We start from the raw sequence: 27,289 nt of genomic DNA, 5'->3' as shown, positions 1-27,289 counted from the left end.
CACAGGACTGTTTGTTTGATCAGACTTGTTTTCCCAAGCTGATTGTCATCAAGGATCACAGCACGCAGAAGACCTGGCTTCTACAAGCTCCTAGGGAGCTGTCTTAGAACAGCTACATCTGAATACTGGCTGTTATTTCCAAGCTGGCTGATGAACTAGAGCATGTGGCTATTTAGCCTGACAAGAAACAGGCCAGAAGGGTACACATAGCCTTTTCTGCCAGGTTTAATTCTAGCTGTGGGAGGATTAGCCCTCCTGCAGTCACTGGGCTCTATCTACAGACTCTAAAATGAGGTTGGAGCAGCAGCAATTTCATTCTAGGCTAAGCCATTTGTTTAATATGCCAAGGCAGGGGCCTGTGCTTGTATGCAGGTCCAAGAAAAGATCTGGAATTGACCCAGGGAGACCTTTGAGTTTCTTTGTTTTTGTAGCCTCGCAAGGGCCAAAGGCACTGCAGGCTTCACTTTGGACAGACTAAGGGGGTCCTGGGAACCATCCTGTCAAACCCTGCATGTCCCAGCTGTCTCCAGGACCCAGGCTCTTAATGTGAAACACCTGATCTGGGCAGCCAGAGTTCTAACATGAGAACACCATCTAACACCTTCAGTGCTGCTACTGAAGGCTGTGTGAAGCAATAACCGAAAGATGCCCATGGAAGGGCCAATTTGATAGGGAAAACAGTCAGTGCAGGGTCCTGAAATGAAGGATGCAATATATCTAACTGTACTCTTTCTCCCATGCTAGTAGTAGAACAGTAACGGTATGGGAATCTTCCAATGTCCCCCACAGCCCTCACTGAAGATTATCTGTCAGAAATACAGGCTTCCAGTTCACCATAATTAAGAGTGAATGGGATAAATTCCATCTGTTCACAGCTCTTGCCTCAGAAAGCGCTGGTATCTTTACAAAGGACAGACAGAGGACTGTGTTTCTACCCTACTGCTCCTGCCTCCTTTTGTTGTCTTTGCACGCAAATCTTTTGGGTGCCAAGGGAACATCAGCTGCCCTGTCAAAGCCTGACTCAGGAATGACAAAGGGCAAAGACGTTGTTCAGCTCCCCAGTGAAATGATGTATCACTTGGAGCAAAATCCTCAGGGCAACACGGAGTGGCTGTAAAACATGAAAGAGTTCAGAAGCACTGTCACTTGGGAAGAACTGGCAAAGACATGTTGGTCTACATGCCAAAAATAGTACCATGGATTTGGAAATGGGCTAATTCTGTTAAAACAACTGTTTTGGACTGGCCTACTAGGAGCTGAATTTGGATTTAGAAAAAAAACACATATGCACACACAAAAAAGAACCCTCTGGGGTTTGTTGGTTTGATTTCTGGTTTTCCCCTCCTTAGGGAAACTTAGTTTAAATAAAGACCTGAAACAACCCAGATGATCAAATCTCCTACCCATGTCCAGATGTATGATTTCCATTTGCATTGACTAGATTTAACTTATTGCCTTTCAATTCATCTGTATGAAAATGAAAGCATAGTGTTTCATTTTCTTTCTCACTTGCTTTCTCCTAGTCTCCTTGTCAGAGAATTGCAAGATATCCAGTTTGCAGCAGATTTTTTCCTGTAATGTTTCTTTTTAAGGCTCATTTTTTAAAGTAAAAATAATTTTAAAAATCAGCTTTGTACACACTTTTCCTGGAATTGTTTCAACAGCTGGGCTTCTTTGAATCCCTGCTCTCCTGGGGACCAGATTCACATGAGTGTGGAAAAATTTCTAGGGCCTGCTGAAACCCCTGTTCTGTAAACAATTTGAATCATAGCCAATAGTATATGTTGAGGTACTTTTGACATTATCAACTGTATTTTAAAAAGCAAAGAGGGGCTTTCATCTCTATTGTGTTACAAGAAGTTTTACTACTAAAAAGCCTTTTTGGAATGAGGCAGGTATAAAAAAGTAGAACAGGAGGTGGGGTTCCAGATTTTGCCTTTATTCCACTAGGTGTACCATAGACCCTGTGAAATAGAGCATTTGTCATCAGAAATCACCTGGTAGTTTTGAGTCTTCTGTGTAAGACTGACAGGGAAAATCCACTCTTTCTGGTTAAATGAGCACTTTATTTCCTTCTCTCTTCACTGTACTGGCGTGCAATAACAACCTAGAGAACTCCCAGGCAGCAAATGCTCCAAGTATTCTTAACCTTTATGATTCTATATGGCTGTATTATAAAAAGTGATGCCCTTCACTTATGTTACAGATGGAGTTCATACTTTTTTTCCTCCTGCTAAGCTAATTTGCAAGAGCTCCTGAGACATCCCTCATTCATTTGTCTTATATATATGCTCATTTAATTAAATCCCTTCCAATTTATCAGAAGTTGACACATGACTGTTCTGTATTGGACTCTCAAGGTTATATGATGGCATTTGAGGTGCACACAGATAAAAAAAAATAATGAATTAAGGATTCCAGTTAAGAACAAACCACTTATATCAAATAAAATAATGACCTTCCCTACGTCTCCTACCTCTGAACCTTCACTGACTAGACAAATGCTCAAAGTCCAAGTTGTAGAACCCCACATTTTGCATGTTACCATTGAGCTGGATCCAAGCCTGTTTTGTTATTGTTGATGTTGTCGTTGTTGTTTTTCCCTGCTAAAAACCAGATAAATCCTGAGCTTAACTGTTCAAATTTGACTAGAGAGCAAATCCAAACTGAGATTGTTTTGCCAGAACTAGGTCACACCTGCACTTTACTGTTTGTGCAAGCATGAGTCCTCAGACAGCTCCTTTCTTCTGGCTTCTGCTTTAGACTGGGCATTTTCCCCTGTTGGTTTCCCTGTTCGTTACTAGCCTGTGACCTCTGATTGCCATGATCCTGAAGGAGCCCCAAGACGAGTCTTTCACCACACCTAAGTCTCCCTGTGGCCAAAGACAAGGGCCTGGCAAGGAAGAGTGATTTTTATGCTAGATCCAGAGAAAAGCAAAAACAAAAAGTCTGATGCAGATTAGAGATCAAAATGGCAGGCAAGGCAAAAAGCTAGGTGCTAGTGTTTAGGTCCATTGTGGGCACACCGAGCCTTTTGAGGACTTTGCTGAGATAGTATTAAGAATGTATCTCACCACCTACCACCACTTTAACGTTGACAATCAGGCAAGCCAGGACAAACAACTGCAGGACAAATGACAGCAGAGGTTGCAGCAAAGCCCCCGTCCTGGTGAGAAGGTTTTCTGAGGAAACACACAGAGATGAAGCACAGAGGTTGGGTCACATGGGGAGGGGAAAGGGGCTGTCAGTTTAAGAATTATTTTCTAGAGTGTCTTGTAGAAGAGCCATGTTCCTGTAGCAACACCAGAACATGTTGCCTTGGACTCAGCTTCAAGAGCTATTTCCATCACGCTGTTTGACCCAGACTGTATGTCACACATATGCTAAGGGGTGTGGATTGAACAAAGTGATAGGCTTAAAAATGACCCCAGTAGTCAATGGAAGGCATTTAGACTGAGATCAACAATTTCCACCACTGTGATAAGAGTCTTAAGTATTTCATTACAGGGTTCCTTTGGAAGGAGAAAGCAATGGCTGGGTAAACAGAAAATGCTAGGAATATTGTAGCAGCATAAGCTATTTTAAGAACTCTGTTGTATTTAGGAATGACATATAGCAAACCCTACATTAAAACAGTGGGCAATGGAACAATTACAAATGTTCTCTTAAACCTGTCTATAAACACAGCAGGGAGTTTGACCTGAAGAAGTGAAGGGATCCTCAGAAAAAGAATAAGAAAAGAATGTGATTAACCTGTGTGAATCACAGATGTCAGCAAGGCTTTTGACGCCGTTTCCCACAGCTTTCTCCACAAGAAACTGTCTGCTCGTGGCCTGGACTGGACACTCTCTCCAACCCCAAAGCAAGGCTTTGCACTAGCTAGGCTTCCAAGCCAAACAGACCCTGCCAGCCTGCAGAGGGACTCCACTTACACCAAACACCCTCACAGGGTGAATTTCCATTTGCCAGCAGTCCTGGCTAACCTATTGTGTGATTTCGTCCTGTTTTCTCGTTGTACATGCTGTACATGTACATGACATTTGAGTGTCATCATGCGGCACTTGCAGGGCAACTAGGCAATCAGGCCCAGTCAGCATGGGTTTATGAAAAGCAAGTCCTGCTTGACAAACCTAATCTTCTTCTATGACAAAGTGACGTGCTTAGTGGACAAGGGAAAGGCTGTGAATGTGGTCTACCTTGACTTCAGTAAGGCTTTTGACACTGTTTTCCACAGCATTCTCCTGAAGAAGCTGGGTGCTCATGGCTTGGACTGGTGTATGCTTCCTTGGGTTAGAAAATGGCTGGGTGGGTAGCCGGGCCCAAAGAGTTGTGGTGAATGGAGTTAAATCCGGTTGGAGGCTGGTCACTAGTGGCATCCCCCAGGGCTCAGTATTGGGGCCAGTCCTCTTTAATATCTTTATTGATGGTCTGGATGAGGGGATCGAGTGCACCCTCTGTAAGTTTGCAGACAACACCAAGTTAGGTGCGTGTGTCGGTCTGCTCGAGGGTAGGAAGGCTCTGCAGGAGGATCTGGATAGGCTGCACCGATGGGCTGAGGCCAACTGTATGAGGTTCAACAAGGCCAAGTGCCGGGTCCTGCACCTGGGGCGCAACAGCCCCAAGCAGCGCTACAGGCTGGGAGATGAGTGGCTGGAAAACTGCCTGGCAGAGTATTGGTGAGTATTGGTGGATAGTTGGCTGAATATGAGCCAGCAGTGTGCTCAGGTGGCCAAGAAGGCCAACGGCATCCTGGCTTGTATAAGAAGCAGTGTGGCCAGCAGGTCTAGGGAAGTGATTGTCCCCCTGTACTCGGCTCTGGTGAGGCCGCACCTTGAGTACTGTGTTCAGTTTTGGGCCACTCACTACAAGAAGGACATGGAGGTGCTCGAGCGAGTCCAGAGAAGGGCGACAAAGCTGGTGAGGGGTCTGAGGAACCTGCTTTGGCAGGGGGGTTGGACCTGATGATCTTTCGAGGTCCCTTCCAACCTCTACAGTTCTGTGGTTCTGTGATTCTGGAGAACAAGTCCTAAGAGGAGCGGCTGAGGGAGCTGGATTTGTTCAGCCTGGAGAAAAGGAGGCTCAGGGGCGACCTTATTGCTCTCTATAAGTACATTAAAGGAGGCTTTAGTGAGGTGGGGGTTGGTCTATTCTCTCATGTGCCTGGTGACAGGATGAGGGGGAATAGGCTACAGTTGTGCCAGGGAAGATTTAGGTTGTGTATTAGGAAAAACTTCTTTACTGAAAGGGTTGTGAGGCATTGGAATGGGCTGCCCAGGGAAGTGGTGGAGTCATCATCCCTAGAGGTATTTAAAAGATGTTTAGATGTAGAGCTTAGTGATATGGTTTAGTGGAGGACTTGTTAGTGTTAGGTCATAAGTTGGATAAGGTGATCTTGGAGGTCTCTTCCAACCTAAATGATTCTGTGATTCTGTGAACACCTTTAAAAATTACAGTCTATTGAGTACTCAGGAAATAAATTAATACAAATCCTAAGACAAGTAATAAAGCCATAGCTGGAGCATAAAGGACAGTTCTCTCACCCAGAATACAGATATGTCTGCCAGTTAACTCCATGGGAAATCAAAAAGTAAGCCAATCTGTATGCAAATACTGTCTAGTTTCACCCTAAAACCAGCAATACATTACAAGGAAATGTACACAGCCAGGATATGAGAGATGTGATCTTCTCTTACCCTGCTGGCAAAATGGGAAAATCTCTAGTGAGGTAGATAACACATAACCAGAGTAAGATACCATAAAAGAAAGTGAATTCGGACCAGATGTGGCTGGATTTTATGGCAATGAAAACTCAAAGCATTTTGGCTAGTCATTTAGGACTTAGGTTTTTTATATTGAATCCCAGCGAGACCAGAGGGGTGCTCATTACAATTACATAGTGCTGTGCTGGGGGGGGGGGGGGGGGGGCACGAAGGAGAACTCCGTACATAAAAGATCCCAAGCACTGTGCTTGTGAAAGGGCAGCACTAGAGGTAGAGATGCTCCACGCTACTCCCAGGTACTGAAACAAAAGGCAGTGTCCAAAAAGGGGGCCGCAACCCAGCATGGCACATGGATGGCATCTGTGCCACACACAGTGAGGGAACACTGAGCTCAGCCACAAAGGTCTCACAGCAAGCAGGGCAGCTACTGTCTCGTGGCAGCTGTATGCACAACTGCCTTTGCTGCTCCTTATGCATTTCCACTGGGTGGGCTTGGTTTCCAGGCTCCATTAATCATTCTGTTTTGCAAACCTTTAACCTTCACATACACAACCCAAACACATGCTGGAGTTGGGAGTGACAGATTTGTGTGCCTTGAGGAAGCACCTAATTCAGACGCCTTTCAGGGGACAACTCTTGATTTATATCATTACCCAGCTTCCCCAGGGGAGCTGAAATCTAGCTCTTCAAGGAAGGCGCCTAGGAGGCAAAAGATGTGGACTGCATTTCCTCTCACTGATTCATACACCCAGCTTGAAAAAGCCATTTGTTCTTGTAGTGCCTCAGTTTACTGTTGGCTCCACTGTGACATCATTGTGAACTACTGGATAGTTCATAATAATTACAAAAGGGACATTATGAAGTCACACAGCTCAGAGGCTGAAGCTTGCAAACTGCTCTAAGCCCTTGATAGCAACAGTAGCACTGTTGTGCTGGGTACCATCCAGCACAACGCTACAACACACCTACCCTGAGGGGTCTGCAAAATAAGACACACAGATGGGAAAATGGACAAAGGGATGTAGTTTGTCCATGTCAGCATGATAAGGCAGCAGTAAACACGGAAATGGAGCTGCTGATTTGGTGTCTTAGCTAGTTACCCTGCTTTTCAAATGCAAAGGGTTTCTTCTTGAGTACTCAAATGGCTTGTGCAATACTAGTGCTTCAGCTCTAGTGAACAGTTCTTTGATTTGCCTGTGCTGCACTTAAGCCATATAACCCTGTTTCAGCCCCATGGAGGCAGATTTTCCCCCAGACCCAAGATATTTAAGCTGGATCAGAACACCAATCTGTTTTTTATCATGGTCCTGCAGACAACTAGGCCAGCTCAACCGTGTGTGGGCACTGGGCTCAGAGAGCAGTGACTGACACAGGCACTGACGTACTATCTCATCAAAGCATGGCCATTGAGGGTCCAAGTCAAATGCCTTGGCATTGTCCAGAGCAAAGCCAGAGTGTATAAATGACTCCGTGGGGAGACATCATCCCTGCAGTAATGGGATGCCTACGACACAGAGAAGGGAAGGTGATGTGCCACATCAGTAGGCTCTGCATGGGCAATTAGCCACTGTTCACAGGCATACTGTTCACTGCTTGCCCCTTCTCAACCCAAATGTTTTTTTCTGTCAGGAGGCACAAAAGGGACGTGAAACCAAAAGTTGTTCAGTTCAAACTGCCTAAGACTAATAATTAACTTCAGCTGTGCTCACATGTGTGCTGTGTTAAGACCTAAAAGCTTTTATGTCTTTATGCTGTTGTGCTTTTGTATTTGCAACCTTCCTAGCACCAGCCTGTTTTTCAGAGTAGAGAGAATGGGGAGGATGAGGTGATGAAGCTATGAGACAAGAGGATTCAATGTGGCAGATTGCCAGGGTTTCCAGATAGCCTCCTGGCCTCTCTCTGCTAAGCAGAGGCTCTCAGCAGGGCCTGGAGTGCAGCCTCTCAAGCGGGAACTGGAAAGGTCCCACACTGCGGGGAGAAAAGATTACCAAAAAGGTGGCAGCGTGGTTTTGTTATAATAATCACTTGGATTTTGTTTCAGAAACGTTATGGTTGAGGGACTTGCATCCCCTCTATTCCCTGTTCCCAGAAGTCTGTCTCTGGACACTGTCGTCAATCTCAGAGTTCATTTCCTGGTTAAACAAACAGCAATTAAATAACACAAGACAGGCAACGCCTAGAGACACTGTCTCCAACTTGCCCTAGACAGGTCATGTGACACTGGGGTCCCCGTGTTTTGTCTCTTGGCTAAGACATATTAATCACAAGAGGAATTACAGAGTGCGACAATGTGTGTATGCAAATAGAGAGACAGCTTGGATCGCTGGGGAAGTGGACTCCATGTCTTGGCTGTGTGGAGCCAGGCTTGTCCACAGAGGATGCGCTGGGCAGCCAGCATCAGTCTAGGTGACCCAGAGAGAGACACTCTCCCTTCATTTGCTGTGCTCTACCTGTGTAGAGGAAGTGAGAGAGAAGAGAAAACTCAGTGCTTTTGGTGTGTTCCTCCAGCAGTGGGGATAACCAGGAGACTTTGGGAGGGGAAGAGAATGGAATGGGATATCAAGCAACTCAGACACTGCATTATCACTTGTGCCAGGACACCTGTATCCCAAGGGAGAGCTGATAGGGAAAAGGGACAGAGAGGAGAAAGTCTGTATTTGCCTTCCACTGGCTTAGATATTTTTTACTGCTTAAATTTGTTGTTATAATGTGAATACGTAACTGTTTATTGATCTGTCAAGCCTGATTTGAGATGTCAACATTTATACTTTTACGAGGGGTCTCAAGCTTTGTGTTTTTTTCCTGACAGTTAGCAGCCCCCTCATGCAGAATTAGTGGAGAAGATGTAAACACCAACTTCCCACCTGTTGCATCAAGGGACTGCATCACATCTCAGCAAGTCCCAGTCTCTCCTGAGTAGGCTTTCAGAAGCAGGATCTGTAAGGAATGGGTTTCCAGAACAGCTGGTCTGGCACACAATGTCACTAACTCTTTCTGCTGAACACATTTCCCCTGAGCCCACTTTAGATCAATGAAAGCTGCTTTTCTTTACTACTGCTAGACTGTTCTAGTTCCCTGCTTCACTACTGCTACGTAAGTCCAACTTTCCATAGTAGATTCCTATCAGTAAATATTTCCACACTTTGTTCATTTCTTATCATAAGAGTGAGTCATGACATAGGACCAAAATACCCTTATTAGCCACTTGCACCTTACAGCTATATACTTTGCTTCTTTCACAGGTTTCTGTGTCTAATGAGTTGTCTGCCAGTTCTGTAGATGTCACTGAGATTTCAAACAATGTTGCCTGCAGGAGTAATGAACTGTTTGCTTTCTGGAGATGCTTATGACCATTTAACTTAGACATTTTGTTTAGTAAGCAATAAAGTTACTTGCCTTGTTTGCTTCCACAGGTCTCTCAGCAGTTAGAACACTTTGGAATATGAGCATTTTGATAACAAATTCCCATTTCCATTTAATTGAGAGTAGTAAACATGTTAAGAGCCTTTACAGCCATGAAGCTAGCTTATTCAAAGCTAAACATTTTCTGCATCTCTGACAAATGTTGGACTTGTAAAAATCAACAGAAATTTTCTCTTTTTCTTCCGTAAGAATACAGTTTTTTCAAACCTTAGCAGCTATTATGTTGTACTATACCATTAGCACTTGAATTACACAAACATGTCCTAGAGTCCTTTCCTGTTATGGAAAGGACTCCAGGAAGCCAAACACTGAACAGCAAAGAATAAAAATCTGGTCCCTATCTTTACTGAAGGAATATGTCAGTTCAAAGTGCTCTCTAACACTGTTTTTCTTCTTGGTGTGAGACATCTCTTAATTCTCTCTGGGTTTTGCTGTTGACAGAAGGAAGGCCAGTCCAGAGCTTACCTCATTGCCCAGGAGCTGATGTCTTCAGAAAAACTGTGAGTTTATTGTTACAACCTGTCTGTTGCTCTCCTAAAACTGAACCTGTGCAATCTACCCTTATTTATTCAGCAATGGCAATGAATAAAGTTTGTTTCTTTCCCCAGATATGTGGAGATGCTCCAGCAGTTACGTATGGTAAGTAAATCATTTTAATCACTGAAATCTAATTGCTGTCTTAGCTGCAATTGAGGAGACATAAAAACATTGAAGGGACAGAAGTAAATCTGAGGAAGAATGGCTTACTGTGGAGCAATGCTTTTTGAAGCATTGTAAAGGAATATGTCTGCCACTGATGTGCTCTTGCTGTGGATTCCAAAGTCTAGCATTTCTCATTCACGTGGAAAAGCATTGGCCAACAGCACTTACTGGGGCTGTGAGACTGGTGTAATATGCCGAATAAGCCTAGTTCTGAGAAGGAGATGGTGATAAACAGGGGTAAACCCTAGAAAATTTTGATTTAGAAACATTTATGGATGCAAGTGCCTACTGTTCCCCTCCAGCTGGATGGACTCCAAGCTGTTGGTAATCCCTAATAAAAAGAATCCTCATAAAAATTACAGCTCATAGGTTAGTTAAGGAAAAGTGTGCTTGAATGCTAATTTTATCTGCTGCAGCACTCTGATGTTGGCTCAAAGATAAGAGGGAATAAAACCAAATAGTTTTCTTGGCTTGTCCCCAAAATTTGACTACTCTCTGCTCTCCTGCTGGGGAACTCATCCACTTTCTAAGCAGAAAAAATTATTACAGAAAATAATAAGAACTACCCAGATCTTGGCCTGTCAGTCCTGGAATTACAGTTATAAGGCATGAATATAATTGTCTCTGCTTTTATGATACTTAATTATCAGGTTTGGATTAGCTGGTTAAAGTATCACGGAAAAGACACTGGTAACAGTTGTGTTATAACTGGGAAAGTTCTTCTATTTCTGCTGATCATCATGTTTACTTGGAAGCACTTCTTTGGTTTTATAGATGTTACAGTCTTGTATATATAGTCCAGAATGCTCCACTAAATCCTCTTCTGCTGGGATTTTGTTGCCATGCCTGCCAGTCCCACTCCAATAGAGTGATCTTACCAGTGTTCTGCATTATTTCCTTAGGTATGAAAGTTAGACAACCAGAAGAGGAGTTCAAATTTTCAAATTAAAATTTTAGATGGGCCTAAAATAAACATTGAATGAATGCAGTGGTTTGCAAAGCCACTCAGAGGTTGTGAAATGTCAGTTTCCCTGTCACAGTTCCCATCATCTCAAGTTAGAAAGTTCAGAAAGATCACTATCTTTTTCAGAATGAGATTTTGGGTGCACTGTTTTGGTTAATGACTTTTTTTCTGCAGTGGAAAAGTATCCTTCCTCCCTCATCGCCAAATGCATACATTCCTTTAGAAGCTACTGGAGGCTTTTTCCAGCAGAGTCACCAAGAAAGATAAGATTTGATTGCTTCTATTAGTTGGCTTTTTCAATTGTGAGGATGTATGAATGGTACCTTGGTTAGAGGCTGAGGTAGAAGAGACAAACGTTTTCACACTCCACAGTTTAGAATAGATCAAAAATCTTTATAGGAATGGGATCAGGGTTTAATTTCTATGTTTTTATCACGTACCTATATCCCTAGCATACCCCATCTCTGTTGCTATCGCCTGGTGTGCCTGCTATAGTGGCATTCACAAATAACTTGCAGGTTTCTTTTTTGCAATCACATTCAATCTAGAAGGCCACAGTCACAGCAACATTATCTTTCCCATCCCACCATCTGTTGGATCTTCATGTTCACCTATTGCCCAATGTCATATTCAGGACATCTAGAGAAACCACTACCGATTTTACAACAAGTAAGTCCCTCAGACTACAAAGATAATATTGCCTACCTGAGGCTTCCCAATACTATCATAGTAGTTACAATGAACTAATTACTCTTTTCTGCATATTTGAATAGCATTAGGAATAATCACATCAGTAGAAAATACCTCTTCGCTGTGCACTCACTGTTGACACAGGTCCCACTGGCAGATGTCAGTAGCAGCCACCAGTGACCACACAGTCAACAAACTGCTCAAGCTGCAAAACACCATTCATGGCCGGCTAAGACCAAAAGCTTCCATGTCAGCACCTCTCAGCACAGTCAGACATTTCTCTCTGTTCCTCATCACCACCTTTCTCGAGAAAACATTTTCTAAGTGCTCATCTTGAAGTCTTGAGACTCATTTTCTTAAATAAACCCATATGTTGGTGAGAAAGGCAAGGAACTAAACCACACCCTATCTGCTTTCATAAAGGAAAACAGGCTTTTCTTAAGCCTACAACAGGAGCAGTTTCCCATCTCATTTCCAGGCTCAGCTGGAGGAGCTATTCGTTCTGCATAACGGGAATCTGGTCATTCAGCAGAGACTTTACTAAATTGATTGATTGCCAAAATGATGACATTTCCATACATCTACTCTGCTATTGAACTGAAAGAGTGGAAACATCATGTTAGCTCACAAACTTGGTATCAGTTGGTGTGGTAGAAGTGATAATAACCTAAAGGGTTAGCTGTTATTTGCCCTGCTTAAAGGTAATGCAGTTCTTTGGAGCTGGGAGTTAAGAACTCATTCTGGACTGAGCAGATGGGACTGGCTGGGCCTTGCAGTCCAAAGCAGTCCCTGATCTCTTGTTACTCAAGATTTAGTTTTCTGAAGTTTATTAGACTTTGCATTTACTCCATAATCATTTAATCATCAAATTTTGATGTTCATATCTCCTATTTTTTACCCCAGTAATGTAGTCTGCACTTGTCCTCATTTTAGTGCTTGCTCCTGAACAAAAATGTTGCAAGTTGCTTTCTGATGTTTCACCCATCACCTTGGAGGGCCAGGAATCTGGTTTATTTGCTTCCATTCAGCCAGTCTGTTTCCAATTACTTTACTAACTATATACAGAGTAAAGTTAATGTGACTTAGAATGCCTCAGGATCCCAGTCTGCATGGGATTAAGCATTTGCTAGATAGTGTATCATGTTCATGTTCATTTGTCTTTTGCCTTTGTACAGAACGTTGTTGGTTTTTTATTTGTTTGTTTGTTTTGTTTTGTGGTGTGTTTTTTTTGTTTGTTTTGTTTTGTTTTTTGTGCATAGAACCCCTTAAAGTCATTATTACTTCCCTCCAAAGCATTTAGCAAATTAAGGTACCCAAAAGGGCAGCACTGCACTGAAAGAAAATCTGCCCCAAGTACCTCAGTGTTCAAATGCCTCATTGCTGATTTGCATTTTCTTCATAACAATGGTACACAGTTCTTTCAAACATCAAGACTCGGATTTATGCTTCCTTGGAATTTGGAGATAGTCTGGAATAAAAATGTGAATGAATATAACGTGCTGGTTCCCTAGTCTTTGCAGCAGTATGGGATCTAGTCCTACACTGGGAATTGCAAGACTCCTGACTGCAAAGTAACTCTCAGGAAATAAAAAAGAACAAAATCATCTTAGTTCCCAAGTCATTAACTTAAAATGACCTAAATGCAGATTATCATGAAGTCAGACTTACTGGTTAATCTCTACTTTCAGAATTCTTGTGAGTAGCACATTCTCAAGAACAAAAAATAAACATTATCTGATTCAGGAGCCACTATTACATTAGACAAAATAGAACACCATCTTTCTAAGTATTTACACTCCCAGTGAATGATTAGCTGAGCCTTTTTTACTGCTGTAAATTTCTTGGATGACATTCAAAGTTCTGCTGGACCAATCAAGTCATTATTTTCCAACTGAAATGCTTTAGTGAATGGACTGGGCTGAATAAATGAAGGGATAGTTGGCTGTTAAGCCCTCTGAAGCTATTATAAAAGCCTGAAATGCAGTGCCACAAAATAATGGCCTACCCTCACTTACAGTAGGCTGACTTTTTTTCCCATTCATTTATTCATTGTGGCCTTCAGCAGCAGTGGGAAAATAATCATGTATCTTCCAGAGAGCTCCTGCAGTGGAACATTGAGCCAAAATAGCTTTCAGATCATCTGTATATCTCTTAAAAGAAGAGGGAAATCATACTACCTCACTTGGCATAAGGACAATTCCCTGGTAACAAGCCCCATTGATACAGTATTTGCAATGCACATTTTACAGCTTGCCAGTTCTGACACTGATTCATAGAGGATGAATGTGTGCATTTTTCTGCATGTGAGTGTGCGCTGAAGTCAGGATTCCTGACCTAGATTGTACCCTTCAGGGGCAGGATAAGAGACTAATTGTGTCTGCCGTGGTAGTCTGTGTTTTCTGCTGTTCATCTGGCATTGTTTGTTCTGGGCTCAGTAATGAGAAGTTTGGGAAGATCAACTGTTCAGTGCAGATCAAGGGTCACTCATTCTGCTACAGGAGATGTGGCACTTTTTAATTCAGGGCTGCCACTTTTTCTTTCATAATTAGGAGAGCAGCTGCTGCCTGTAGTGATGATACATCCATAAGGCAAACTTGGAATCTCATGCCTGTGTTTAGCTCTACCATGGATACCCTTTTCTCTCCCTTTGAACTTTTCATCCTCCCCTCAAGTGTAATGCCTAGACATCTAAAAGAGACTTGGAGCCTCTGATGTATTGTATCTGTTGAGTCCACCTTCATTTTAGAAGTGTTAGTGGCTGTAAAAGTCTGCACAATTTTATGTGATCAATGTAGACTTCAATTATATAGTCTGGGCTGCAGAAGGATTGTCTGTTGTCCTCCCTAGCTCATTCACAATGTTCAAAAATACTCACTTCCTAATATTACCAATGCATTAAAACATCTGCTTGACTTGGGAAACATTTGCTATTCTAGATATGAAAAGTGATTTCTGGATGCATGCATGTGCCATTATTGTTTGAAAAGTATAGAAGTCCAAATGCTAGGTGGAAGTCGTGGTGTGGGTATGGTAAATATGCTGCGTGCAGCCGTGATTTCTGCGGTTAAAGTGTCACTATCCCCACCTGACAACTGAGGCAGAAAAATACTTACGGTTTTCCATTAACAAATCTGCTCTGTTCACTCCCTTTGTACATTTTTTCTCAGCTTTGTTCCTTTTGTGGAAACTCACAGATCTCTCCAGCCAGGATTCTCCCTAAAAACTGTGAAAATATCATAGGTGAATTTATTCGCTCATCAGTCTTTTTCAGTTCTTTAACAGAGTTGAGTTAGAAGCAGGAAAGCTGATACAACCATGATAGTGTTAGAGGTCAGACCTTTGGCTGGTATAAATTTATAGTTTTTCTCTGACAGATGACTGCAAGAATAGCGGATTATTAGGTTCTTCAGAGCACTGTAGGAGTCTCCATCCAAATTAAAATTTCTTTCCCTCGTTATCAACATCATGAAGACAATTTGGAAGACACTTTCACCCATCTTTTCATGGGTGAAAGTGAGAGAAAAGGGTGTCTACAAACAGGGCGTATATATGAATGCTACCAAGAGTGTGGGACACAGTTTCTGGTGGTTCATTGATGGGTATAACAGGTAGGCACATGGTGCTCTGACTAAAGTGAGACCATGCAACAGGGAACAAACAGGTAGAGACTTTGCTTCAGCACCCAAGACCTTGAACATACTACTGCAGGCATTCAGACCTTTTCTAGCCCAGTTACAGTCTAGCAATGTGACCCTTCTAGTTTCAGTGAACACTTTTTGGTCACAGAAATGTTCTTCCTTTCAAGTACTTCTCTTGAACTGGTAAGCATGGCTTTGCTCTACAGTCATCACCGCACCCTATAAATTCATAATTTTATGTCTGGCTCAAGTGCACACCTGATGTTAGGAGCACAGTGCTGAGAGCCTATGAAAAGGAACCTTCAGTCCTGCCGGCAGATGCTGTCTCACCTTCTGCTCTCTGATGCTGTCTCACCTTCTATAACATTATAATGGTGTTGGACACCTTTCTGTTTTTCTGCCAATGTAAACAATATACAGGAACTAGGATTTCCATTATGATTGGATTAGCAATTTATACACTGCTGCTTCTATAGACAAACAGATAGGAACAGAAAACAAGGAAATCTAGCACCCGATCAGCATTTCTTGACCAATTTTAACAGCTTTTATTTCAAATGGAGCTCTCTCTTCATCTGCATCTTTAGCTCAAAATCTTGACTTTCTCTACTCCAGTTTACTCACCTTTCTAAACTACATAGTTGCTTTTAGCCTGTTCTAGGTGGGAGACTGAACAACTTTTTACAGTAGGTAGAGACTGTTTTCAGTCCTATCATTTCCTAGCTACCCCTACTAGACAGGTTGCAGTAGTCCTTGGGTCCTCAGGGATCCATAGACCATTACTTGAACATTACTGAATTGATCTAACTTGGCCTGTTCTGTTATACACAGAAAAAAAGCAAACATAATCTGGATCCAGACTCAATTACTGTATTGTTAGAATATTTTCAAGTAGAAGTTAAAGAAGACAAGTCACCCATCAGAGCAAATTAAGATAATTTACACATACATACAGGCAGTTTTTTTCTCCTGGGTAAAATACTTGCCTAAAGCAGTAATGTATCCGACAAAAGATTAGTTTTGGTTCCTTTGACTAATGTCCTCTGAGGTTAAATATTCTCAGGTTGATAAAAGCTAACTGGGAGCAGGGCTGAAATGCAGAAAGGACTGCAATATGTATCCACCTTGTAAAATGACTTTTGATATGCATACCGAATTGCTACAGCTGATTTGAGCTAAGCACCTAAATAGCAAAGTGAAGTGGCTTTTCCAAAACTATCTTATATTCAACGTGTCCTCTTAACGTTGGCACTGTCAGCATCTCTAAAGTGCCTCATATCCCTTCACTCTACAGTGAGCCTCACCACCTCACAGAGGGTACCACGTTCTACTCTGAGAGCCAGACATGTGGCAGTTAGGCAGCACTCAACCTAAAGCATAAGACCTTGTTGAAACAAAACCTGCATTACTCCCTGTCTGATGCCTTTATAACGGTCTCCAGAATATAGCCACCATTTCCAGAAGAGAACAGAAATTCTCCAGAGGCATTCTTGGTGAAAAAAAATGTAACTTGTGTTAGTGATGTGCACAAAGAAAAGGGAAGAAAGAAAAATGTTTTGGGCTGTGGGTTTTGGTCTTCTTTGTTTCACTAAATTATTTGTAGAGTTTATTTCTGGGATGTTAAGGAATTAATTGGATGGCTGTGAAGGATTTATTTATGGGTACTCAAAATATAAAGAAATGTTTTATGTTTCAAAAATGCATCTTCATAGTACAGCTGCTAACCTTCTGTATCACCTAGCCAGCCTGGATAATGCTTTCACATGCATGCTTGAACACCGGTGTGGGAACAGGTGTAAGACAGGAGTAAGCTGTGTAGGCTCATATACCCCTGGGTGAGATTGAGCTCTGTGGCCACTATGTCACAGCCTCAAACTGAATGACTTCAGTTCATGTGTGTCTTCTAAACAATTTTTGACTCAACAGAGAATTATATGAACTTTGTGTTTGGTACCTTCTGTGTTCAAATGTGGCAAATGGGTGACAGACTTGGAGACCTTCAGGTGCCATGACTGATTAGAGTTGGTGGGACCAGAAAAGTAGTTTGCATCCCCCTTTTTTTATAGGGAATGAAGTCTACTGATTAGAGGCTTATTTTCGTAGTTATTTTTCATGAATGCTGCAGAATCTGTGAACAACAGTAAGAAAAAAACATGAATACAGAATAGTAACTATGATATGATACATTTAATCTTTATAAAAATATCATATTATACATTAACTATTATAGAATATTATTCTATTACAAGCTCGTAATATCATAGTATAATTTGTGCTGGAGGAACCTTACGAGGATTATAATTTTTTTATTAATCATTAGAAGGCTAGCTATCCAGGCAACTGCCATTAAATAATTTGTCTAAGAATTCTTTATGATCAGAGAAGCCAGCAATTAGTGACTAATTAAATCCGCTGAGCTGCTATGGGGAAGGAGTGTTAATCTTGTTGCACCACTATGATGGAAAATGGATAGACACAGAGTTGTTCAGTTATTTTGGAATAAATGACATTGCTATAACAAAATAGGTTACTTAAGCACATCAGTAGTGAACTTCTGAAAGTATCCAGAAGATGGTTTGACTGGCTTAGATGGTTGGAAAGTATCTAGAGTGTACAGTTGCTGGAATACATAGATAGCCTCCCTCACACACCAGAAAAAAAATGGGAGCTAGAATAGCACAATGTTGAGATTATTTGTTGTACTGGGACAAGACACATGGAAATTAGACCCAGGTAATTAGGAAACATAGTAATACTCTTTCAGATTTTTTTTTTTTGTGATGTTGTTTTATCCAGGATATAGTTAGTCAAAAATAAAAATATCATAATGATGATTTTTTTAACCTAGTTCTAGTGGCTTTTCAGAAAACAAATGCTTCATATGTCATAGTTGCTGAAAAACTGCAGCTCATGTGCAACTTTTCTTTTGGCTAGTATCTATTAGATATTCCAGTCATTCCAGTTCATAGTGAGTCAGTGTGTGCCTTGCAATTGACAGCATTACAACAGAAAAGACAGGAAGGCTGTGACAAGACTAAAAGCTTATCAGGAGCTGGTTCCCATAGGTGAGGGGAGAGGAAGCTTGCAGGAAGCTGCTCAGAGGCCCTTGGGCTCCTTACAGAACTTTTCAGCAGGACCACAGTTATACCAGCCAGATTTGCAGCATGCTGAAATCAGTACAGCTACCTTGATTTAATCAAACTGAAGTGAACCGTCTAATGTAAAATTTGGATCCCTGGTGAAACATACTCAGAGCTTCTGAGCTGTTCATACCTGGACATTACCAGGTTTCATGTAAATTGTTTCTTTCAGACTCCTCTCTAATTATACCATGTATGTCTAAACTTCTTAATTGACAGAAGTCAGATTTGTGAGAAATGCTGTGGGAAATCCCAGTACAGCCCAGGGAAACTCATAAGATTGTCTCTAAAGTTTCAGGGAACAGAGTTTGACTTTTTGGCAATAGGCTTCATGATCACTCGATCCTGACAGAGGATACTCAACCTATCCCATCCTGGTTCAGGGCCAGGTAGAAGGAGCTTGGCATCTTTCAATGTGCTGTGTGACCTTAGAGGTTTCATTTTATCAAGCACCGCTTCCTTTCACAGCACATTTGGCCACACCACATACAGTGGGGTAAGAGGCCAGGAAATGGTCTCCGAGTGGAAAAATCTAGCTGCCATTTCTAGTAATTCAACTGGTAGAATCACCTTCTCAGCGATTTTTATGCAGCTGCTTTTTTTTTTTTTTTTTTTTTTTTCTGATGAATTGGCTTCTATGGACAGGCAGAGAATGTTTTTAACATATCTTTGGAAAACATTGGTTTCAATAATAACTCACTGTTTAGAGTAGTGTGTGAAAAAAAAAGTCATTAACAGCACAAATCTGGCCAGACTGGTTGGACACTGAAGCTTTTCTTCACAATAGATTTTGGACTGAAGCAGAGCTGAGCTGCAAACCTGCTGGAAGAACAACTCCTAGAACAACAACTAGATGACCTTTAAGGTCCCTTCCAACCCAAACTGTTCAATGATTCCTGATGTGATGGCTTTAGCATGAGCAGGATGCCAACCAGGGCTCTAACACTAGCTGCTGTGAGTAGATACTTGGGTTTTATATATGTATGCGGTTAGGATCTACCTGACCCTTCATGAGATCACCAAAAGCATCTTTTGTGGCTTTTTCCTTTTTTTTTTTTTTGGTTTTTTTTTTTTTTTTTTGTTGTTGTTGTTGTTGTTGTTGTTTTTTTTTTTTCAGGTTGCATTGTTAGCATATTCATAACAGATGGAATATATAGTATATTCCATCATAAACCAAAGTTGGTTGTTTTCTTATGAATGCTATACTCTGCTAAGTCTTGTGATCTGGACTACAGGCCAGATCACACTAAACCACATCATACCTGTATGCTCCCTCCTGACTTCAAAGTCAGTCAAAGTCTTATTCAGCCACTAAGTCCCTGTTCAAGTATTTTTAATGCTGAACTTGAAAAAAAATTAAAAAAAGAAAAAAAAAAGAAAAAGAGAATTGACAGATTTCTCCCCTATGGCTATTAGAACATTTGTCTGTTTAAACACAATAGTACAGCAGTTCTCAAGTGATCATGTTAAAAAACAACCACCAAAACCTCTTCCAAATAAATCGTCTTTTCAAAATGTGGCCACAGAATAATCTTGCATTACAAAAGCCTGACATTAGCTGATACAAGCTTGATCCACATTTGTCACCATGCATCAAAAACCACAGAAAAAAACAACAACACAGATGTATAGAAATGATGTTAGAATCTTTATCTTCCTTGGGCCTCATTGGCTGTGTTCTGAACTTGTGTGTCTGAGTATTTGATTCAAATCCTTTAGCCCTGGCAGATTTCTGTCATCCCCAGAAAAGCAATCTGCCAACACTACATTCACTGCACAGAAATTTAACGCACATTGGAGCTGGCAGACAATCTAGTCAGTGCTAATCATGGAACATAGCTATGGCCAGAAACCTTTAGTTGTTTCAGATGGTTCAGGGGGTTTTGGATGAAACTCATAGTGACAGATGCTCTTAATGCATTGCTGTTAGTGCTGCTGTGATCTGATGGAGGTAGAGCCTTGTGCATAAAGTGTGCAGTTGTACTGACTCTTCTGGCTGACAAAATTATTTAGACCCCTCTTGCTACTTTACTCAGAGCTGCTTTTGTCTGGAGAGTATCTTTTGGGATGATGAGCAGCTGAGATGTGGCTGCAGCTTGTATAGTTACTCTAATGATCTAAGGCAACAAAGTCACAGAAACCATCAACATCATCAGGCTGACAGGATCAGTGGAAAGATACTAACCTGGCTTCCCCACTTGGCCCCAAGGCCGACAACATTTAAGGTACTTGCTGGAAAAAAACAATATGTATAGACTGGTTAGCAATAAGAGAGAATGCTGCAGTCCCCTAACCTTTCCTTCACAAACAGAAAGGAAAGGAAGGTCAGATAAGGACAGATAGTATTTTTATAAGGCAGGAAGCTTTGCAACCTCCTAGTTTGCAGCTGCTGTGCCAAAACGAGTCATCAGGAGCTTTCAAATCTCACAGTTAATGTGGCCTCTCTACTGGCCTGGTATTTTGATTATTTACTTGGTTTTTCTCTCTTAACTTCTTTTTTCCTCATCTTGTTCAATAAAAACTCTACACACTTCATGGCTTATTGGGATGCAGAAAGATTGGAAAAGGCACTCACAGAACAAGTTTCTGGGCCTTTCTATATGACTGCTCAGTTTCTGCTCTTATCACAAACTGGGAGGCACGTAGGTTTCTAATTGTTCAATTATTGTCATAGAGAAATTGAGATTCAGATGTTTTGCCTGTGGATACCTGACTAGCAGAAATGCAAAATTCAACTGTAAGCCCAGCTGACCTGCCCAACACACTGGCCTGACTCAGTCATCTGTTTGCAATGAATACAGAGAAGAATTAAACCTGTAACAGTGCTGCAGAATCATCCCCAGAAAAATGCAGGATACTATGCCATTGCTATTCTTGTAGTTTCACTTTGTAGCAATACTGACAAATCAGGTGTTGAAATTACAGCCACTTAATTTTACCAAATGAAGGCTGCTGCTTTTGAACGCCAGATAGTGCTATGAAGATAAACTATGTGGTTGCAGTGGTCTAGCTTGTGGCAAAGGCAGCCAGAATCTGCCTTTGTTAGCAACAGTTAGCAATTCCTCTGCACAGTGCTGGTGTTTCTGCCTTGAAGTGTTGTGCATTGCCTTAGATCCTACTGCCATGGTTTGCATTGCAGATTTCAGCAAAGTCAGGCAGCTCTAAATGTCTCAGTTCCTCTTGCCACTGCCTGTAAGGAGGGAATGCATCTAGCAGCAGGAGGCAGAGGAAACAGCAGTGGCTGGTAGGAACCTGGACAGAATCAGGGCATCAGAGTGGCTAAAGTCTCTTGAGGTATATCCAGGTGCCAGCCAGAGCACCTTCACAAGTTTGAAGCTGAGAAGATGGATTGTGTAGGAACCTGGCTTTGACCTGGAAACATTTCAGCATCCAGAGCTCTGGATTAAGGAGACATTAAGCAATGTTTTAGACACACACAAAAAATTGCTGTATGCACTTGGAATGATTTTCTAATCCCTGTGAATCTAATACAAATTATCCCTGCAGTTTCAGATGGATGCCTTATTCCTCATCTCTAGGTCTAAACTGGGGAAACATTTCACTATGCAGTCTTAAAAAAGTATGCTACTATTTACTAGACTAGACTAGATTAGACTATGGTAGACTAGACTAGACTAGACTAGAGTAGAATTCAGTGGGAAGAGACCTACAAATATCATCTACCTACAAAGTCCAACTGCCTGAGCACTTCAAGGCTAACTAAACATTAAAGCATATTAATGAGGGCATTGTCCAAATGCCTATGTAACACTGACAGGCATGGGACATCAACTGACTTGCTAGGAAGCCTGTTCCAGAGTTGGACCACCCTCATGTTAAAGAAATTTTTCCTCACGTCCAGTCTAAACCTCCCCCAGTGTATCTCTGTGCCATTCCCCATGTGTCCTGTCATCAATGACCAGTGTCTGCCTCTGTGCTTCCCATCCTCAGGGAGTTGCAGAGAGCAAGGAGGTCGCCTCTTGGCCTTCTCCAGACAGCCCAAGCATCCTCAACCTCTCCTCACAGGACATGCTTTCCTGCACTTTTACCAGCGTTGTTGCCCTCCTCTGGATGCTTTCAAGGACCTTAACATCTTTTTTAGATTGTGCAGCCCAGAACTGCACGGAATATTCAAGGTGAGGCTGCACCAATGCTAAATATAGCGGGAGAATCGCCTCTTTTGACCAGCTGACTAAGCTGTGTTTAATGCACCTCAAAATGCAGTTTGGCCTTTTGGCTGCCAGGGCACACTGCTGGCTCACGTTGAGCCTGCTGTCAGCCAGAACCCTTTCCAGAGGTGGATACATCTTAATATTGAGGAAATTACTCCCGTGCACACAGGATCAAAGGCATGTCTAAAATGAGGAAAAATGGTCTCAGTTTCATATGGAAAATTACTTGTTTCATAGCTTAAACTTACTGCTTCTTCCTCCCTTTAAATTTGGATTGGGCGACAAGTGCAGCAATTTTCAACACAAGACATGTAGAAGGTTTTATATATATATTTGTCATGGACCTATAAGGTGATGACAGATTCTCATTCTTCATTTTTTAAAATTATGTTTCTGGTTAAGAAACACTAGAAAATGAGATCAACTACACCCAGAAAAGCAGGGGAAAAAGACGAAGGTAAATAAAAAGATAACAAACTCATTGTATATATAAGGGTCTGATGGCTTGGCCAGGTGAAATGTTAAATTTTGTGTTCACAGCATTGTGGAATCAAATGAAAATGTGTATGAACTAATGGATGCAATAAAATATATGGTATTATCTCTTTGCTCTACTGAGTACAATCTATAACTTTGGATAGTGTAACGTAGAATTCCTAGAAAGTGGAGTTTAGGGTTCAAGAAATTGCAATAATAATTTCATAGAAGAGATTTTTATGTCTGACTGCCTAATTTCTGTGTTGCTATTCACAGGATTTATATGAAGGTATCATCAAAGTGCTTGGAGAAGATGAACAGGACGTGGTTGAACTCAAGCAGGGCTTAAGTGAACTCTCTGAGATTTATGAATTACACCAAGAGATCCTGGGAGAGCTGGAAGAAAGAGTTCTTAAATGGTAAGTAAGGAATGGCACAGCCTGACAGCGTTAACATAACCTCTATGACACAGTGTTCCCTTGACACCCCTGCCAGCAACAAGGCTGGGATACCTGCATGGGTGAAAGGAGAACAAGCTGAACTACTTTGGCAGATTTTTCATACAGAAAAGAAGTAAACAAGCAGATTGTTAGGCTGAGAAAGCAAATACTAAAACACTTCCACAGTGCACAGCCCACAGCTCTGAAATGGCCTTGTTGTAACAACAGTCTATTCCATATACATTATCCTCTTTCCTTTGCCTTGCACACTTAGTCAAGCCAGTTCACACTCATCACCAAGTGACTTCACACACATAGCCTGTAGGTCACAGACTCATGCTGTGGAAGGCAAGAACAGCTTCAGACATCAGAGTTGACTTTAAAGAAGATTCTTCGCTTACAGAAATCTACATAGCAACTGCGTAGCTCTCAGATAAGGAGCACCCCTCTCTCCAATCCCAAAGCAAGGCTTTGCACTAGCTAGGCTTCCAAGCCAAGCAGACCCTGCCAGTCTGCAGAGGGACTCCACTTACAACACCCTCACAGGTGAATTACCAAACACCCTCACAGGGTGAATTTCCATTTGCCAGCAGTCCTGGCTAACCTATTGTGTGATTTCGTCCTGTTTTCTCCTTGTACATGCTGTACATGTACATGACATTTGAGTGGCTACAGTTGTGCCAGGGAAGATTTAGGTTGTGTATTAGGAAAAACTTCTTTACTGAAAGGGTTGTGAGGCATTGGAATGGGCTGCCCAGGGAAGTGGTGGAGTCATCATCCCTAGAGGTATTTAAAAGACGTTTAGATGTAGAGCTTAGTGATATGGTTTAGTGGAGGACTTGTTAGTGTTAGGTCATAAGTTGGATAAGGTGATCTTGGAGGTCTCTTCCAACCTAAATGATTCTGTGATTCTGCGATATGCTTCATAAATAATTCAGTACTGTGCTACTGGCTGCTGAGGCAGCCAATGGCAGGGTGGTGCTGAGCAGGGTGCAATGAAGAAGGAATGAAGATACAATATTACAACTGAAGACATGATGCTATCCTCCACAATCAGTGCTCAAAGCCCTGCAGCAGTTGAAAGGTCTGTTCAGAGAAGCAGAAGCTGTGTCCAGAAAGTAGACAGCCTGCGTGCTACAGACACATATGGCTGTCATGGCACTAGCACAGCCAAAAGATTGACACCTCAAGGTGCCTGTTGTACAGCAGCCCATTTTGTTGTCCAGTGTGTTTGAGAAGTATTTCCTACTTCCTGCCATTTAACCTAGGCTTTAGCTGCACAATGTACCTGGCCACTGTGGGTCTGATGAATAGAACTGCTGCCATGAGAAAGAAGCAGAACTTTTCTTTAATTTTTGTTTGCCTTTTTTTTTTTTTTTTTCTTTCTGTGGCCCTAGGGAGGAACACCAGAAAGTTGCTGATGTTTTTATATCCAGAAAATCAAGGCTGAATCACCACACAGCTTATATTATACAGTTTGATAGGAATTTGGCTTTGCTAGATGAAACTTGCCATAAATATTCCCAACTGGCTACCATCATTCAGGAGTTTGAGGTAAGGCCCTTCTGTTTTTTTTAGCTGCAATGATGTATAGCTGTACCACAGGACTTACTCAAGGCATTTTTGCTGCAATTCCACCAGTGTTCTCAGAGGGTAGAATGGGAGCATAGCTCTCCTCACACATCCTGCTGATAGAAATGAAGTAAGATGTTCACATGTGCATGATGTGCTTCTGTGTCTGCATCCGTTCCCCACACTCCCCTTTGATTCAGAATCTATGTTTGTGAGTCCACAGATCCATGAATATATTTTGTTGAAATATATGCAGATAGTGGAATAGTTTCTCATTCATATATTTATACATTTCAGTCCATCTGAGGATGGGTTAATAACTGTTATCGTTACTGTGTCTTCTTATCTATTCTTCTTTCACTGCATTTTCCATCTTTTCTTTTGTGCTGGGTCTGGCCAGGATGAATGTTAGGGTTAGGCTGCATGAGTGCTTATCTGCTGGCTGGGGTCAACCCACAGCATCTTTAGAATTGCATTTCTCTGCATTTTTAAATGCCTGTTACTGCTTCCTCTGTTTACAGAGGATCTTGTGACAGGCAGCCAATTTAACTGCAGAGGAAGACACCACCTCCACTAGCCAAAGTACAAGGTCTATTCCTTCAGACCTCCCTGAAATGGTCTGTAACCTTTTGGCCTGTACTGCTAAAGCAAGAAACATATTTCCAGTTGTGGTAACCTAACTCATCCCTGTTGAGTGACTGAAAAACACCATCAAAGTGCAACTGACAGAAACTGAAGCCTACAATTCTTGATAGCATTTTAAGATATTGGCAATGTGGATGGTCCACATCATTTCAAAAGTGTAAAGCCATAAGTGGATGGAAAGTTCAGTGGGGCTATATTAATACTGTTGAGCTAAAACGGTCAAAGGAAATGCTGCTTTAATGTTTATCCAGAATCCATTTTTCTTATTATCTTTATCTGATCAAAGAAATAACAATTACTTGGGTCTGCAGGATAAGTTAGTGATTGGACCTTAAGGGTTATTTAGAGTACCAGCTCTAAGGAGTACGGATTGTGTTTTTCTCTGCAGCACATATGAAACGTTAAGGATAACAATTGATTTCAAAAGACATTTGGAAGTCAGCATTTACAAACAGATACCTGTAGTCACCACATTAATTTCTGTTAGCACGTGAGGTAGCTCTGATGGCTCATACTGCTATGAACGTGAGCTTGTCAAACGCAGTTTTCTACTGTTGATCAGTATTCCTAGCATCCCTCCTGGTCCATGTCTGTGGACTTCTGTCTTAAATATCAACCCTAAAAACTGTCTCTTATATCTAAGAAGCAGGTTAGAGCTTCACCTATGATGAGATCATCAGGATTTTAATCTAGAATAAGTGAGCTCTGTTACTTCTTGACCTTTTGCATGCACACACACACAAATTTGGGGTAGGTGTCTATCAGACCTTTTCTATTTAGCATTTTAAAAACATGGCCACTATTAGCTTCCTAGTCTAACAAAAAAGAATTAGGTCCTCATCTTGCTTCTGTTACCTCTGAATTGAGGTATGGGTGCTGGGAATGCTCAGCCCTACCCTGAATGCACATTTAGTAAGAGCAGTCTGTCAGTTAGAGGAGTAATACAGTAACATGAAACATCTTTGCCTGAGAAAATACTGTTTCTTCCCAGACTTCCTTTAAACAGTTAAGATTCCTATTCCCCCTTTTGTCCTGTCTCCCTTCAAAGTGGCAAACACTGCAGAAGTTTTGGTTGATGAACATTGAAACCCTGTGAGACTTGACTGCTTTCAGACTCAGACATCATAAAGAACCAGCTGTGTTTTGTGCCATTCCGCTCAGGTCCTTGCAAGCTTCTGCTTCTTGGTGCCTCTGGAGATGGAGGCTTTGAGGACTGAGTTTTGTGGATTGCTGTTGGTTTGCAGCAGTGTTGCAATGTTTAACAGATACACAGCAAGTTCCTATTTTAAATAGACCTTATGAAGGCCATATGCAGTGGCTGAATCTAAGGAAAAGGTAAAGAGAAAAATGTTACTTCTTCATGTGTGTATTAGATCACAAGCTCCCTCTGTTCTGTTGTAAACACTCTCCAGACACTCAGGTTCCAACCCATCACAGAAAAGTGCTTTTGCTATATGCTGCTCAATTCCACGTCTTGAAATAAGATACTAAAAATTTGCAAACAGAACAAACTTTAATCAAAAAAAAAAAAACAACAAAAGTGACAAGCTTCACTGAGATCTGATACTTCGGGCTCTTTATATCCACCCTAAATCTTTATCCAACTTTAACCTTCTAAATTGTGTTCACTTTCATTTCTTTTCCCTCTGAATCCAAAATATTTTCAAATGATGCCGTAGAAAATAAATTGTTAGAAGTACTTCTTT

The 27,289-nt window shown here is 41.6% G+C and overlaps 1 protein-coding gene across 1 annotated transcript in view; it reads left to right on the top strand.

The window, feature by feature from the left end:
* FGD5 (FYVE, RhoGEF and PH domain containing 5) overlaps window positions 1–27,289 on the top strand; it is a 100,522-nt gene that overhangs the window by 36,117 nt on the left and 37,116 nt on the right. The window contains exons 4-7 of the mRNA XM_032193886.1: window positions 9,585–9,643; window positions 9,752–9,782; window positions 23,203–23,345; window positions 24,764–24,925. Coding sequence (XP_032049777.1) covers window positions 9,585–9,643; window positions 9,752–9,782; window positions 23,203–23,345; window positions 24,764–24,925 — 395 coding nt within the window. The remainder of the gene's footprint in view (window positions 1–9,584; window positions 9,644–9,751; window positions 9,783–23,202; window positions 23,346–24,763; window positions 24,926–27,289) is intronic.

The sequence above is a fragment of the Aythya fuligula genome, chromosome 10 (genome assembly GCF_009819795.1).
Source record: "Aythya fuligula isolate bAytFul2 chromosome 10, bAytFul2.pri, whole genome shotgun sequence".
Lineage (NCBI taxonomy): Eukaryota > Metazoa > Chordata > Aves > Anseriformes > Anatidae > Aythya > Aythya fuligula.
Note: the sequence above shows the minus strand (reverse complement) of the source record. Positions and strands in the feature narration are given on the sequence as shown.